Below are 15,866 nucleotides of genomic sequence, written 5' to 3'. Positions count from 1 at the left end.
CTAAACAATAGGATTAACCTTAGAATTTTTTGAACTGTAAATATTATAGGATTTGAAATTGTGTATTTACTAAATTTGAAATACTATGTTCAAATGGTAAAAATGTAAATATTATCTATTCCGGACTCATCCTTATCCAGTCCAACCCATATGCCATCCAATATAGGCACGAGCTTAGAAAAAAAATGAGCATACTCATACCCGCTATAAAATAATTTTTTATCCTACATAATTTTTTATTTATAAAGTTTAGTATGTTTTAAATTGATATGAGCTTATCATAATTTTTAAATATTTAAAAACCCGTGGCCAAACGGAAAAAGGAAAAGCCAAAGGCTTGAGGCAATATAATTTATCGTATTTTTTAAATATTTATTTTAAAGAAAAAATATTTGAAGAATACATGGGCCAAATACAGGTTACCTTATTTTTTAAATTTTATACTAAGTGATAAAATTAAATGTGTAAAGTTTATCAAAAATAAAAATATATAATTTCTTTAATTTCATCATTTTTTTTGGGATCTTATTTGAATTATTTAATTTTTTTTATTAGCAAAGATTGAAGAATCACTTGAAAACATTGACAATTTTATGTTTAAATTATATAGATACTTGATTTATCATATTTTACCATACAGGATAGGTATCAGGTTTTGAAGTCGCGGTTCTATTTTCCCAAGTATGATCCGAACAAGTGGATCATGCCATACTTACAGTTGGTGGAATTTGGGGATGTCGCATTGATCTAGAGGTTCGACCTAAGGGCAAACTTAATATCTGCATTGGTTGAACGGTGGTGACCGAAGACCCACACCTTTATTATGCCTTGCAAGAAGTGCATGACCACATTGGAGGATGTCGCTATGCAACTTGGGTTACGAGTTGACGGTGATGTGGTCACGAGTCGAAGCAAAGTGTTGGAACCTTCAGCAGTATGCCACAGATTGTTTGGACAGTCCCCTGGTTATGGGGAATGAAACTTCACATGCTTACCATTGGCATGGTTGAGAGCAAATTTCAAGGAGTTATCGAGCACCACCACTGAGCATGAGGTGATGTGCGCTACTCGAGCCTATATTATGCAACTGATTGGGGGTACTGTAAACTCGAAATTATATAGGGTTTTTCTATACTTTACCACCTTTTACTTAATAAATGTGTTTATCTTGAGTAATTATTATTGAAATAAGTGAATTTTACTTAATTAGTAATTTTAGACATGAATTTAAAAAGTATGTAAAATTATGCTTAATTGCATGATTTTCAAGTATATTTTATATTAATTCATGTTAATTTGTTAATGTATGCATTTTTCACTATGTAAGAGGTACATTGGAGACATGATTTAAATAAATAAAACATGGACATGTACAAATTATCCATGTGAACGGCAAGACCATGCAATTTGGGGCATCAGGTTAACTACTTGACCCAATAAAGAAGGTGATGAAAGATGGACATGTCTGCTAAGTTTTAGACTGAAGAACCATCCAACAAGGGAAGTAAGAGCCTAAATTTGACACTCGAAGGTGGCCGCCTAAAACATCTTTCGGGATAATTAATTGAAGGTCCTTACAGTTGGAAAATAATCAAAATTCAGGCCAAATATTTCTCTGTTGAAATCGTCCACTCTATAGCTATTTTTAGCTTGAATTTGAATTTCAAATTTTGAAGACTTGGTCATCCCTTGTTCCTTGAAGCATGGTCGACAGCATGAGAGAGGGAAGGAAGGAAATTTAAACCTATTTTTAGTAAACTCAAACCCTTACCTTCATCTATAAATACCTTGCCATCCCTCACTTCTCATTCACCCTCATCCCTCAACATTCCTTTCTCACTTTCACTAGTTTCATCTCAATTTCTTTTCCCTTTCCCCCTTGCGTAGCCGTCCATCCCTCCTCCATTCTTTAGCCTCAAAAGCTTTGTCAAAAGCACTCATTAGCTGGCTACCCCTTAAACACTTAACAAACAAACATCAACCAAAATGGAAGAGCGCCTCAGTCAGAATAGATTTGGAAGGCTACTGAACTAAGTCAATCAGAATAGATCCGAAAGGTTGTTAAACTGAATAGAGTTTACTCTTTCCTATTGCTATTTATTTTAATAATGTTTGCTTTGAGTTTATTGTTTTGGACATCAACCTTATTTTCTAGGATGATTATGTTAATTCAATAAGATCTATTTTATTCATGTTTAACATGTTTAAGTCTTAGTCAATCATGTTTTCAATTAATTTCATGATGCATTGCATTTATACGTGATTAGGTGCACTTAGATTAGCTGAGCGATCCTATCTAGAAGACGGCTAGTAGACACATATTTGAAAAGTGCAATGCTCAATTTAGATCCTTAAACTCAACTAAGTTGAGGTTCGTAATATCTTTAGCTAGCTTTATTGCCTTGCATAGTTTTTAGGTTTATGTAATTAAACTGTTGCAAACGTAAATGTCACTGTGACCTTACATAAATGCTAAGAAACCCTTAGATAATATGATCTGTAATATGCATATCTAACAAAGTAAAAGACTTCGAAAGGACTTAATTTGGTTTCCAAACTCATGAAAGATCGAGTTGTTATGGAAGTATTTTCGAACATCGTTAAGCATGATAAATTAAATTAAATTGATTAATATAATTATCCTAGCCCATTTAATGTTGATTGTTTTTGTTGCTAAACTCATTCATTCATACATTTAGGTAAATTGCATCTAGATTAGAATTGCATAGGGATCAATCTTTGCATCTAATTATTTTACTTAGTTTAATCATCACCATCCAAATTATTGAATTTTTACATCAAATTGTGAAGTTATAATTTTACAAATATTTGGTTAAGCTTATACAGTCTCTATGGAACAGTAACTCCTTTTTACTTGAACGACTATGTACACTTGCGTAAACCACGTTACAGGTACTTATGTTAGACAACACATCTAATAGGGTCCTTTTAAAATACTTGCCTCTATTGGAAGATTTCCATTATGCTAGTACTTACAATTGGGGATCAACAATGTTGGCCATATTGTATCATGAGCTTTGTCGAGAAATAAAACATGGGGTAAGTAACATGGTCAGTTGTGTGGGGTTCTTGCAGTCCTGGAACTATATCAACGTACTCAGGGAACTCAGATGCATGCACTGCATCTAGATCTACGCTCAACATGTTGCCCCCAAGGTCATTCTGTAAAACAATGCCACGACTCGAGCTAATGAAATAAGGGGTGTGAGCATCTTCAACCTCCTCTGAGCCTTCATCGTTGATATTGTCCAAAACCTTATCAATATCGAGGTCACTAAAATATTCAACATCCTGATAAGAATCTTCACCATTATTGGTCCCTTTTTCGACGTCTACCTCAATGCCTATCACCTCCGGATGTATTTGTAGACGGGGACCTGGGGCCGGGTTATTATACGAACTCCCACCATAATTTGGATTTTTGGGCATCTGCGATGTCCCTTCACAGTCTAGCTAATTTGTCCATCCGACATTAAGATCAAAGTTAAATCTGCAATGTTGACTTATTAGACTAACATTCTCAACGGGCTCTAAGTCGGCTAACTCAACAAATAACTCAACTGCTTGGGGGTTCTCACTCCCAGTCGACCACCATATTTCCATTATAGTGCCCAAGTCATCATCATCTAACAGTTACACCTCACAAAATTTGAACGAACCTATAAAGATTAGAAGTTTGTAAAATAATCTGGATGTTGCCTTTCCACAACGAATCGTTATTTTCGCTTTGATCTTCCTTTTCATTTCTTCCAGCTTCAAAATTTTATTGAATCGTAACCCTGAACATACACCAAAAACACCGAGTTATTCATCTTCACTATAATTTTTGAGCTCTCGTACAAAACACAACAATTTCTCTCTTTTCTTCTCTTCCAATTCAACTGTTACAAAAAAGTTATTTCAACCTTAAAAGAATAAATATCCTTCTTTGTTTCTCAAAGTCATAATGAAGACTCCATCTAAATATCATGTTAACTTTGAAATGCCAAGACCATTTAAACTCGTTAATCAACCATCACCTCACTCATGTGTAATTTCAAAACAATAAAGACACCGTTTTGAGATGACGGTATTGTGATTTGTCAAAATATCTGTAAGATTTTGCAAAATAGATAAACATAAATTAAGAACTAGAGCTAAGGATTTTCGGCAAACCCTCTATAAGCCTAAAATTCTTATGTGGCTCAAAATTACCTAAAGTAAAGATAAAATTAGTATGTTCAGGTTCAACGTAATAGTCTTCATTTTGCACTATATTATCAAATTAAACCTCTACACTAGATATGCTACATACATCACCTCGTAAAGGTTTGCTCTACCAACTATCAACTACCATCCCCTTGTTAAAACTCAATTCAAAGCATGGGGTGTCATAAGCTCATTCCACAATGTTGATTTAGTGAAAATGTAAAAATTAATTTCCTCATTAAAGTCAATATCTACATTTTCAACTAAACTCTCATCCCACAATGTAAGGGTATTTTTGGTTCACTGTAATGGAATAGAGCTGTAATAGAATAAAGCTATAATTAGTAATTCAATTGTTTGGTTGAATGGAATGGAATAGAACTGTAATTGTACTCTTGTGTTTGGTTGAATGGAATGATGTTTCAATAGCATAAGAAAAAACTAAAATGACTAGAATACCCTTAGCGAATTTTTTAGGTAGATGATTATTGTTATTGTTATTAAATTTTAATAAGATTATTATTAAAATAATTTAATAAAATAATAAAAATTTAACCATATTTTAACATAATTATTATTAAATATAATTTAATAAAATAATATATAATTTAATAAAATTCTTAATATAATTATTATATGAATTTACTAAAATCATAATATATAATACTATAAAATAATATATAATCTACTTTATTATTTTTAAACGCAATACATATTTAATGTGCTAAAATATCATTAGTGAAACAAATAATTTAATTATTCTACAATAAAAAACAAAATATTAGAAGTAATAAATAACTTGAGAATTATATTTCACATCCAAACATAATATTCATATATTAACAAAAAGTTACATGATTTCATTAGTTTACATGTCATAATCCATATGTTATAAAATTTTACAACATCAAAAAGTTACAACATTGTAATGACATTCTATCATGTCATTATACCATCCAAATATTACAAACACAAAAAGTTACCAAAATATCATCAATAGAACCATGATTTTTAATGGTCAGCAAGAAATCTTCTGACCTCTTACAATCGCACAGAAGAAGGTGAACTAAAGAAAATGAGCATTTGCGTTGGATAAACTGGAATTTTGCTCAATGCGCGATTTCATCCTCAGTTAAACCTTCTACTTCACACAATGTTGGATATAAATTTAGAGCTCTTTCTTGAATGGTCATTTTTTACTTTTGTTGAATTAGCACTTCGGAGGCAATACTCCTACTGATGTCAACGCCAACGGACTGTATGCTTTCTGCCAATAAAGTGGCAGCATCATGAAATGAAGTAGAAGAAATATGACCACTTACATCAAAAATCATTTTTTTCTTCTTTGAAAATGTGGAATCACCTTGGTTTCTAGCTGGTTGCGGTTGTGTAGCTGAAACATCCATGTCATCCAAAGAAATATCAGCTTCGCATCCATAGAAATCGTTTCTTTCTTCATGAATATTTGTAGTAGCTACATCCTCAACATCTATTTCTTCAATAATATCAGAGGTTGCTTGAGCATCTTTCCCAGTGGCTCGATCTTTTGCGTGGATGGCAGTAAGTTGGTCATAATAAGGGAAACTACAATGTTTGAATTGATCGGCTTCTTTATGACTCTATAAAAATGAGGAATTAATATTAGATATAAGTTTGGTCAAAATAAGATAATAAAGACTTGAAATAATTCTTACATTTATATATGAGTTCCATACCGCATCTTCAGCAACAACAAGCTGCCTATGCTAATCCCAACCAAAACCGCTATTATTTTTTCTATTAAGCATGTCATAAACGATTGACCAATCCCTTTTCAATGCCTTAATCCTTGATTCAAGATTAGGTTTAGCCTTCAACATGGTATTGGGTAAAACTTTTTCTAACATTTTTTCCAACTCATTTAAATAACCTATTTTGAATCCCATATCAGTATTAAAGGTTCCAACATTGTGCAAGTTGACCATACAAGAAACCAACGCAGCATCTTCTTCTAGAACTCATTTCCTTTTGGTTCCTCGAGAATTTTGGGAAGAAACACTTGATTGTGAAAAACCTAACATAACTATCTTAAGAAAAAAAACAAATTAAAATTAAGTTCAATATTATGAATCAAAAGTTCAACACTTTATAAAATTATAATACATGATGAATCAAAAGAAAATAAATTATAATTCAACAAGTCTAGTACAATACAAAAAACAATTCAAACACCACCAAAGTTTCATAAACTAGATACATGAAATAATATAAACAAATTAATGTTTACTATTTTTACCCTAAACCTAACTAATTTCTAGATGCTTGCCATTCATCGAACATTTAGTTGGCTAGTTCCATCCTCCAAGTAGCCCATGCATCCGATGGATGAATATTTACGATATTCGGTTCATCTTCATTTATAACATTACTAGGTAACCCTTCTCCCAACTCTACTTCAATAGGATCAATACTCATATAGGTTCGAATAAAATTATGGAGCAAACAACATGCAATAATGATTCTATTGTGCACCCTTGCAGGATAGAATGATGGACTCCTAAGTATTCCTCATCTAAGTTTTAATAACCCAAAGCATCTTTCAATAACATTACGTGCTGAAGCATGTTTCATATTGAAAAATTCTTTCGGAGTACTTGGCTGGTAACCCTGACGCCACTGGTTCAAATGATATCTTTTTCCTCTAAAAGGTGCAAGAAATCCCTTACAATTTGTTTATCCAGCATCAAATAGATAATAACAACCTATAAAAAAACTATTTGTCATGGCTAATTTCCCAAAAAAGTATGATCTTAAAGATAATTCAAAGTCCTCTAATTTTGCACTTTACCATGAGAAACTTTTAGTCCATGTCTCCTACTAATGGCATCTCGAAGAACCCGTCCATCAGCAATAGAAGCTTCCCAACCAAGAAAAACATAAACAAAATGCATATCAGGTGTACAAAACCTGACACATTTGTTGCTATGTCACCTTTTCGCGTTCGATATCTAGGTTTTATCAACTGTTGGAACCCTAATCTTGATGTGGGCTCCATCTAAAGCACCTAAGAAATTCTACATCACTTGTATAAAACCTTAAGTTAGGATACTATATTTAAATCTAAATCAACTAAATTATGTACAAGCTATATATAGAACTCAGTCCAATACATTGAACCATTTCCACGTTGGGTCTATAGAATTAGGTGTAATTGGCTCTGCATTTTTAAATAACACATCTTGTAAGCGTATGACAACATTTAAAACATTGTGAAATGATCTGCTAACAGTTTCCCCGGACCTATTAAAGTGATGCTTGATAACTCAATTTTTAAGGTGATGAGAAATGATATGTAAAAACATTTCCACTTACTCATCAATAAGCATGTTCCTTGACGACTTCAATCCCCCTAAAGTTTGTAACATCTCACATAGTTTAAAAAAGGTAATTCTATTCATCCTCACTTGTTCAATACAGGTCTCGCCACTAGCATATACAAGTCTTTTCACATAATCTCGTTTTGTATAAAAATCTAAAATATAGGATCTAATCCTTGGTCTATAAGTATGTTGGCTATGGATGACACCCAATGTAAGTAAGAACCAACTCGCAACTGTACACATTTGCAACCATATTGTCAATGCAAGACCAATTCTTTTACGCCTCACACTTTGTACTATTAAAGGTAGACGAGCCATTACTGCAAGATATTAAAGTGTTACATATCTTCAAGTCATAGTAAAAGGGTCACATTTCTCCAATACTAATTTTAATAATAGTAAAATAAAATCATAGAATTTAATTGCCAAAGAACTTACAGTGATTTAGTGAATACAAGACGCTCAACTGTGGGTGGAGGAAGCAATCAAACAAGCCAAAGAGGAAGAGGAAGCAATAACACACTATCAAAGAAAAATGAACAATACATATTAAGAATCTTTACAAAGCACAAAATAGAAATTAAAACTATCTTTGCAAGTAAAAAACTTGAAATTCATTTCTTTATCAATCACCCAAAAAAGAAAGAAAAAAGAAAGCAAAGAAAAGAATGTGTTTTGTGGATTTAATTAATTGATAACTGACGTTTAATAATTATTTTTAAAAAATACCCATTTGATCAATATAGTGTGTTAAATATCTTAAAAATTATGTATTTTAAAATATTCGATTATTATTTTATTTAAATAAAATCTAAAACTCCTTATACATTACATTCTTACCATAATATGATTTGTTTGTAGCATTTTACTTACTTTTTTTGTTTCGTTTGTTGAGATAATTTTTGTAGTGTTAATTATAATTTTAATCAAACAATATAACTAATATAAAACATTGTTTTAAGACCAAAATTAAATATAACATAAATTAAAGATATCGAAAATAAAAATAGTTTAATAATATATTAAAAGGTTAAAATAGTTTTAAATGAAACATATAAAAAATAAAAAAATATCGAAAATTAAATATAACCAAAATGTTCTTGTTTAAAGTAAAAAGATCATATCCGAATTGTAAATGTAGTTTAACATGTAGATATTGTCTTTCCCGTATTACTAGAAAAGAGTAATGGTATCATCATTCCAGCGGAGATATTTGTTTATGTCTGTTTTCCTCGTTCACTTTTTTTGTTGTTGTTGAATCTTGGCATTTGGCAGCCTACGAGGGTGTGCTGCTCTTTACCTTGGCAGCCTCCTTTTCCATTAACAAATTTCATCTTTCCAAAGTTGAACACATAACCAACCTACAACAAATAGTGGCATCCCATGAATACAACATTGAAATGCTATTACAGACCCAAAGTTAGTTTGTTCTAAAGGTAAAAAGAAAATAGAAATTCACTTATTAGCCATGGGATTTTTAATAACAATAGTTATAAAATCTAGGCATATAAAAACAAGGCAGCAGAATATTAGTAAATAATGAAGGAATGTAAAAACAATGCATGTTTGTGAAAGTTACCTGATACTTGTCTGTCCACTTGCATCAGTAAATAATAAAAATGTTAACAAAACAAGAAATTGACATCAGTTGTGTTAAAATATTAAAGCTCCAAATGATAAAAGAAAGCAAATTTGCAGAACAAGGTATTAAATCATAAACAACAAACTTGGAATCAGAAAAGAAGAACCTTATGTGTTAAATCATAAACACAAATATGATACATGAATTAACTGTGTCATGTTAGTTGTGTTTGAAAATGTAATATTGTGTTTATTTCATTGTTTTCATGTTTATTAGACATTTTATGGCCATGTCACATTTTCGTAATGTATACTTCCTGGTTTGAGTTGAGTAAATAGAGAAGGAACCATTTAAACAGTTACCTCTATACTTCCTGGTTTCCAATGTTACATAAAGGAACTTTCCTCCTTTTTATCATTTGGGATCATTAATGTACCCTATTTCTCCTCGTCTTCTTAACTGAATTTGTTCTCTCTTTATCTTATTGGAAAATAATATATATACCAACTTCACCAAGCTTTCTTCAATTAGAATTTGGAACCATTTTGTTTGCATATCATAATAATTATGACCCAAAATTTGGTATACCCTATTTAAACCTCAATCACAAAAACCTGATAAGTTTGTGAATTAAAAAAAAAGTAATATAACAGAAAACCATCTCATCAGCTCACTGGATGGCATTGGCAATAGCTACAAAGATGCATATAATTGGTTCCCTATCTCCAACATCAACTTTTCAGCTCTTTAGCTCTTTGTTTAATTTTTTTATATGATTTTACATAATGTTATTAGATTAATCAGAACATTTTATGCTCAAATCCATAAACAAGAAACACCACATCAGAAAAGGAAAGAAAAAGACAAATGAATGAATGCATGAATGAAGCACCAAAGAAAGGTAAAATTAGAAATGCAAAAAATGCAAGGCATATGCCATATGAGCTGAAGTATCCTGGAAACATCTCAATCCTAAATTTTAGGTCATTTTCAGTCAAAACCCAGAAGAAAAGAAAGGAAAACAAGTCCATAAACAAACATACCACCAACAGTGCAATTGGAAATTTCCATCAAGTTAGATCAAATTTCAAGGTTCCTTCCGATTTAAACCAATGTTGATTCAAAACAATAAACAATGCAATGCGATCATCATTCTTCTTCTTCTTCTTTTACTTTTCTTGGAAGCAAAAATGATATAAAGAAAGTTTTTTAAATTGGTAAATTAAATTGATTCACAGCTAGGGTATGAAAAATCCTCTATTGTCACTAAATTTATTGCTTAAATTCTATACATCTACCATATTTATTATTTTACCCATACATTATAGATGCAAGACTTCCAAAATCTAGCCGGTTTAAAAATTAATACATTGTAATGTTGAAAAAACCCAAAATACAAAATTAAAGCTAACAAAAACAAAGCACATAAATGTTTTGAATGAAGATTCAACCCAAGAAAATGAGACAAATTTGAAGAACAAAAGACGAAGAGGAAAATCAAAGAAAATAAAATAACAGAGTGAACGAAATAGTTGGACTTCGATCAAAGAAAAATCAAAGAGAATCAAAGAAAAATTCGTAAAGCTACAAGTATCAAAGACGAAGAGAAAATCAAAGAAAATACAAAAAAAGTATAGAATAAAAGAAAATATAACCTAAAACTAGCCGCCGATAAAGTGAAGAAGCACTTGGACTTCAATCAGTCCAATAAGAGAGTGAGCGAAACAGTTGGGCCGATGATCTGAGATGGTGGAGCCGGCAAAAGATGCAAAAAGAGAACTTGAAGGGCTGAATAATCGGAGCATTGACTTTGCTGGCAATTTGTGAAGAAGATGCGAAACAGTTTGCTGAAATAACTTTTGGATTGGGAGGGTAAAATAAGGTTGAAATGGCAATGAACAGCTAAACAGTGAAGAGGGAAGGGAATAGAAATCCCCAGAAATCAGACAATTTTATTGCATAGGCTCGTAATGAAATAAGCCCATAATAGGGCATTCCATTGAACCAAACAGGTGTTTAGGGTAGGCCCATGGAAAAAGGTTGTAATGGCATAGCCATTACATTGAACCAAACATGGTGTAAGGGTGTAGCTAAGGGGCTAGCAGGGCCCTCGACTCTTCTTAAAATGGAAACTTTTCTATTTAATCCCTTTAAAATTTTTCTATTTAAAATGGAAACTTTTCTAAAATTTTTAAAATGGAAACTTTTTTTATTTAGTAAAGGTAAAATTGCACTTTGGCCCCCTCTAAAAATGATAAAATTTTGATTTAATCATTTAAAAACTATAAATATATAGAGTATTAAAATGGTGAAATTGTATTTTTGCTATCGTAAAATTACAATTTAATTTTGACTCTCCTAAAAAAAATTTCTGGCTTCACCCCTGCCACAATGGACTAATGATATGCCCATCAATAATATCCTTGTGTATATCCTCCTTCACATTCTCACTTGTAGCTTCCTCAAATAATAGATTAATGAATGTTTCCTATTCACTCTTTTCCTTATAATCTTTTAATTTAATCTCATCATCTGTGTAAATATCATAAAAACACCCAAAGTCCTCTATAACATCTCTACCTTCTATTGTTATCCTAGTATCATTTTCAACCCCAATAGTAAGATCACTTTCTAGTACCAGTGTGGAATTCGAAGCACACTAGTGTTACGGGTCGCGGATCAAAGCCCGTGAAGAATGCACATAGAGTGTCCCATGGAGGTCAATTGATTAAATTTAGCTTATTTGACCCACTTAAATTGGTTTGATTTGTGGAATATATGAAGGGACACATCTACATGGTAAATATGTAAAGTAATCTTAGAAGATTTTGTAATCTTAAGGGATTTTGGAAAATCCCTTAAGAATCTCAATTTGTATATTGGCTTTGATCTTGATCGTCTATATAATTTAAACTATATCGTTGGATCTGGGGGAGTTCAACTATAAATAGAGGTCTTCCCTCTCATTTACATTCATCTCATTCATAGTTATTGAATGTATTTGAAAGCATTGACTCAAACACTTGGTGTGTTATTGCTTTCTTGTGGTTTTCCTGTTCGATTCAAGCTTCTTTATCTTTTGAGTTGCTTTCGTTTTACTTTTGGTGCCTTAGAGAATTTCTCTTGAGAATTCTTATCTTTTGAGAGTTAGGTCGACTTAGGCGAATTCGAAGGGAAGGAATTGCCTAAGGTTGTGCAGTTTGTAAGACTATAGTTTTGGCATCGTGACAGTTGGTATCCAAGCTAAGGTTCTAAGATGCCGATTGAGATGATGAAAGGAGTAGATGAGAAGATTGAGCCTAGGGAGACTATGGTGGGGGCAGCAAAGTTAGCAGATCGAGGGAGTATTTGTCATTTTTGAACTAGAAAAAATAAAACATTCATTCATTAATATCTTTATATTAAGCAAATATTTTGATTTTTTTTTTTGCAACTTTCAATATACATTGATATGATCTTGAAAACAGTTGTAAACTGTTGCAACAATAATTCTCACACCTATTGAATTAAGTCACCTTGGAGGCAATCTTAACCAACTAGTAAGAACATGAATTTTCATCCAATTAATACGTGAACCTAATCCCTTAGGTATTTACACGTACTAATAATCATTTCAAGTTTGATCATCATTCTAACTTAAGTAGAGGTTCGTAGAAAGTTACTTAACTGGAATGATCTTTAATGTATAACCATCAACTCAATATCTACCGTTACATGTAGCACGAATAAGTTGTTTTAATAGTAGTTAAAAGTTAGATAACCAATGAGTCAATATTTGCTTCCATTTTGCTTTGCATGAAAAACCATATAGGACAATATGGGAACTAATGTAATTAATGGATATTTTATTAAACCAATTTGTTCAAAAATATACAAAACAAATATGCTACACTTATATCACTAGATCCAACACTTACTAATTAGTATGGTTTTGGTACTTTGGTGTTTTGGCTCACAATGTTTATATGGTTGAACTTTATCTTTTGATTCTTATCGATTTATATTTGATTATATAAACTTGAATGCACAAGTTAGTTGGTTTAGTGTTGATGTGTTGGAAGGTATATTTTAGTAGTGATTGAATGTGTTTTAATAGGTTGAATTAATGATATTGCTTTGAGGTAAGTTTAAGATAATTTTGGTTTAATTTTAATAAGGTTTGGGATGCTTGAAAGTGTGTAATTTTGGTCATTTGATCATTAAGTCTCGAGACAAAAAGAACTTGTCTTGAGATTGTTAAAACAAAATGTTACTTTGTCGTGCAATTTTGAGTATGTAGTCTCAAGACACACCAAGCTAGTCTCAAGATAATCTCGTAACAATCTTGTCTCGAGACAAGAGGCCCTTGTCTCGACATATCCAAATATTGAAGCAAAAATAGAAAAATAGGGGAGGTTGGTCTCAAGACATAAGGGACATTGCTTCAAGACACATCCTTTAGTGTCCCGAGACATGTTAACATCGAAGCTAAATTTTCCAAAATAATTTATAGCTTGTCTCGAGACATGGAATTCTCTATCTCGAGACATAACCTTAACCTTGAATTTTAACAAGTGAGTTTAGATTTGTGTCCTAACTTCGATTTTGACTTAGCATAACCTAGTAATTAGATGAAATAAGATCACAAACCTTATGAATGCATGTGAATGATTTTCTTAAATGATATATTTGTTATGCTATTAATAAATGTGAATTAACCCTGGTGGAATTACATTGAATTAGTTTAAATTGCTTCAACAATGTAATGTGATGTCACACACTCGGACCGACGGTAGAGTCGGATGTAGGGTGTTACTTATATAAATTATATAATAAATAAAATTATATTAATATAATATATTACATAAGAAAATGAATAAATTGAGTTAAGTTGATTAATGTGTCTAAATTCGACCTGGGAATTAACTTTGTTCTATCCAAAGCTATTATTTGAGCTTAGTCTTACCCGAAACCCATTAAAGATTTCAAATTTGAATTCATAACTTTACCCTTAAAGTCGATAAACTCTAAACCTCTTCCTACTTAGATTGCAGGAAATATATGCAAGGCCTCTTAATTGAAGGCATGATATGTTTTCCTAGTGAAAATGCTATTTATAATATTTTAATAAGGTGTTAGGTTTTTCAATTCAAATAATTATAAGATAAGGTGTTGGTTTTTGAATGTTATACCTAAGCTAAGCCCGTAATGTTGAAAATTATATAGGATTTTTCGATCTATCCGTAAATCACGGCAATTAGCATTAAAATTCTTTAATTCCAAGCTCATCCCCCAAGACAACATTCCAAGCCACTTGTACAGTAGATCACGGTAGTTAATGATTTAGCAAAACAAAAAGGGTAACAGAGCTCAATGTCTAAGCACCGTCCATTATAGCAATGAGAACACGATCTTGTTGCCAATAAAAACTTTCATTCATATTCATATTCTTACACTTAAAAAAGGGATTCAAGACCAAACCACATGACAAAACTGACCAAAAGCTAGCCCTCTAAAGTAAACCATGACTACAACTGGACCACTTTTTTTTTTTTCCAACTTTACTGCAAGAGCAACTAGCGGCTAGGTTGATCACTGCTTGGAGGCAAACTGGTTAACCAATGACAAAGCATTGCTGGTGACTTGAGCGACATTAATGACTCGAGCTCCGATGGAGGCCTTAATCTTACCATCCAAAGCCCTTCCTGCGAACCCATCAACACAAGTGTTCTCATCGGTTAGTGCAGCACTAACCCAGGTCTCCACATTGCTAACGTGCCACAAGAAATCCTGACCCTTGGCTTGACCCATGTACTTGAGCTCTTGTACTGATTTGCTCAGCCTGTCCACGCTCTCACTCATCTCCTCAATGCAATCTTTAATTGCTTCATATTGCCTCCTCTTAAGTCCCCTGAATTTCTTCATTTTGGAGACGAATGCCTGGGTGGACTTAGCCCTCTCTAGGCTCACCGAAAGGGCAGTCTGAGCCAGTTGGCGTGGGCTCCGCTGGATTGAAGGGGCAAAAGCTGCGAGAGATTGGATGCAAAGTGATGGATATTTGGTGGCACTACATGAAGCCTTGATGAAATTTGAGGCACCTGATCTTGCAGCAGTTGGAGATCTGGCCTCGCAAACAATGCATAGAAGCGAAAGCAAGAGAAAAATAATGGAGGAACTTGCCATTCTTCTTCAATAGCTTTAGAAATTTGAGAAGGGGGTTATAGAAAGGAGACTGACAGGGTTTTATATTTATAGAAGGTGAAGGTGGAGATAAACTTAGACTGACAATATGTTCTGACACGCGGCAATTTGCTTTAAGTTGAACGCGTGTAATGCTGGATTCTCTAGCCAATGCCTCAATGAGGACACAACCTCCATTAAGATTTAAGAATATAGTAAAAGTGTTATTATTTTTGTGGTTTTGTCAATAAGATCTAGGCTCAGGCTCTCAGTCTTTTACTCGTCTCTTCACATCGCATTAAATTAAATACAGGTAGGTCCTTTTGAATAAAAATAAAATAAAATCCTTGACCTAAAGCTACCGACTTGGAAGAGGGAAAGAAAAGGAATGGGAAACGGTGAGAAGGTGGGGTCTTGCAGCTATCCATTTTATATATGCAAGTCTGTAAAGATAATAAAATTACTTTTTTTTTAAATATTTTTTTATATTTACTTTTTTTAATCTGAATCTCTTAAATCTATTTTTAAAAAAACCTTAACCCACAAATTAATATTTA

At 32.4% G+C, this 15,866-nt stretch overlaps 1 protein-coding gene across 1 annotated transcript; it reads right to left on the bottom strand.

Annotated features, from left to right (window-relative positions):
* Positions 1-14,542: 14,542 nt before the first annotated feature.
* Positions 14,543-15,457, bottom strand: LOC105788620 (21 kDa protein). The gene has a single exon (XM_012615583.2). It carries the CDS (start codon positions 15,310-15,312, stop codon positions 14,722-14,724), a length of 591 nt encoding a protein of 196 aa, XP_012471037.1. The 5' UTR covers positions 15,313-15,457; the 3' UTR covers positions 14,543-14,721.
* Positions 15,458-15,866: the final 409 nt, after the last annotated feature.

Source organism: Gossypium raimondii, chromosome 2, assembly GCF_025698545.1.
Source record: "Gossypium raimondii isolate GPD5lz chromosome 2, ASM2569854v1, whole genome shotgun sequence".
NCBI classification, from domain to species: domain Eukaryota; kingdom Viridiplantae; phylum Streptophyta; class Magnoliopsida; order Malvales; family Malvaceae; genus Gossypium; species Gossypium raimondii.
The sequence above is the reverse complement of the archived record's forward strand: the minus strand, read 5'-3'. Positions and strand labels throughout refer to the sequence as shown.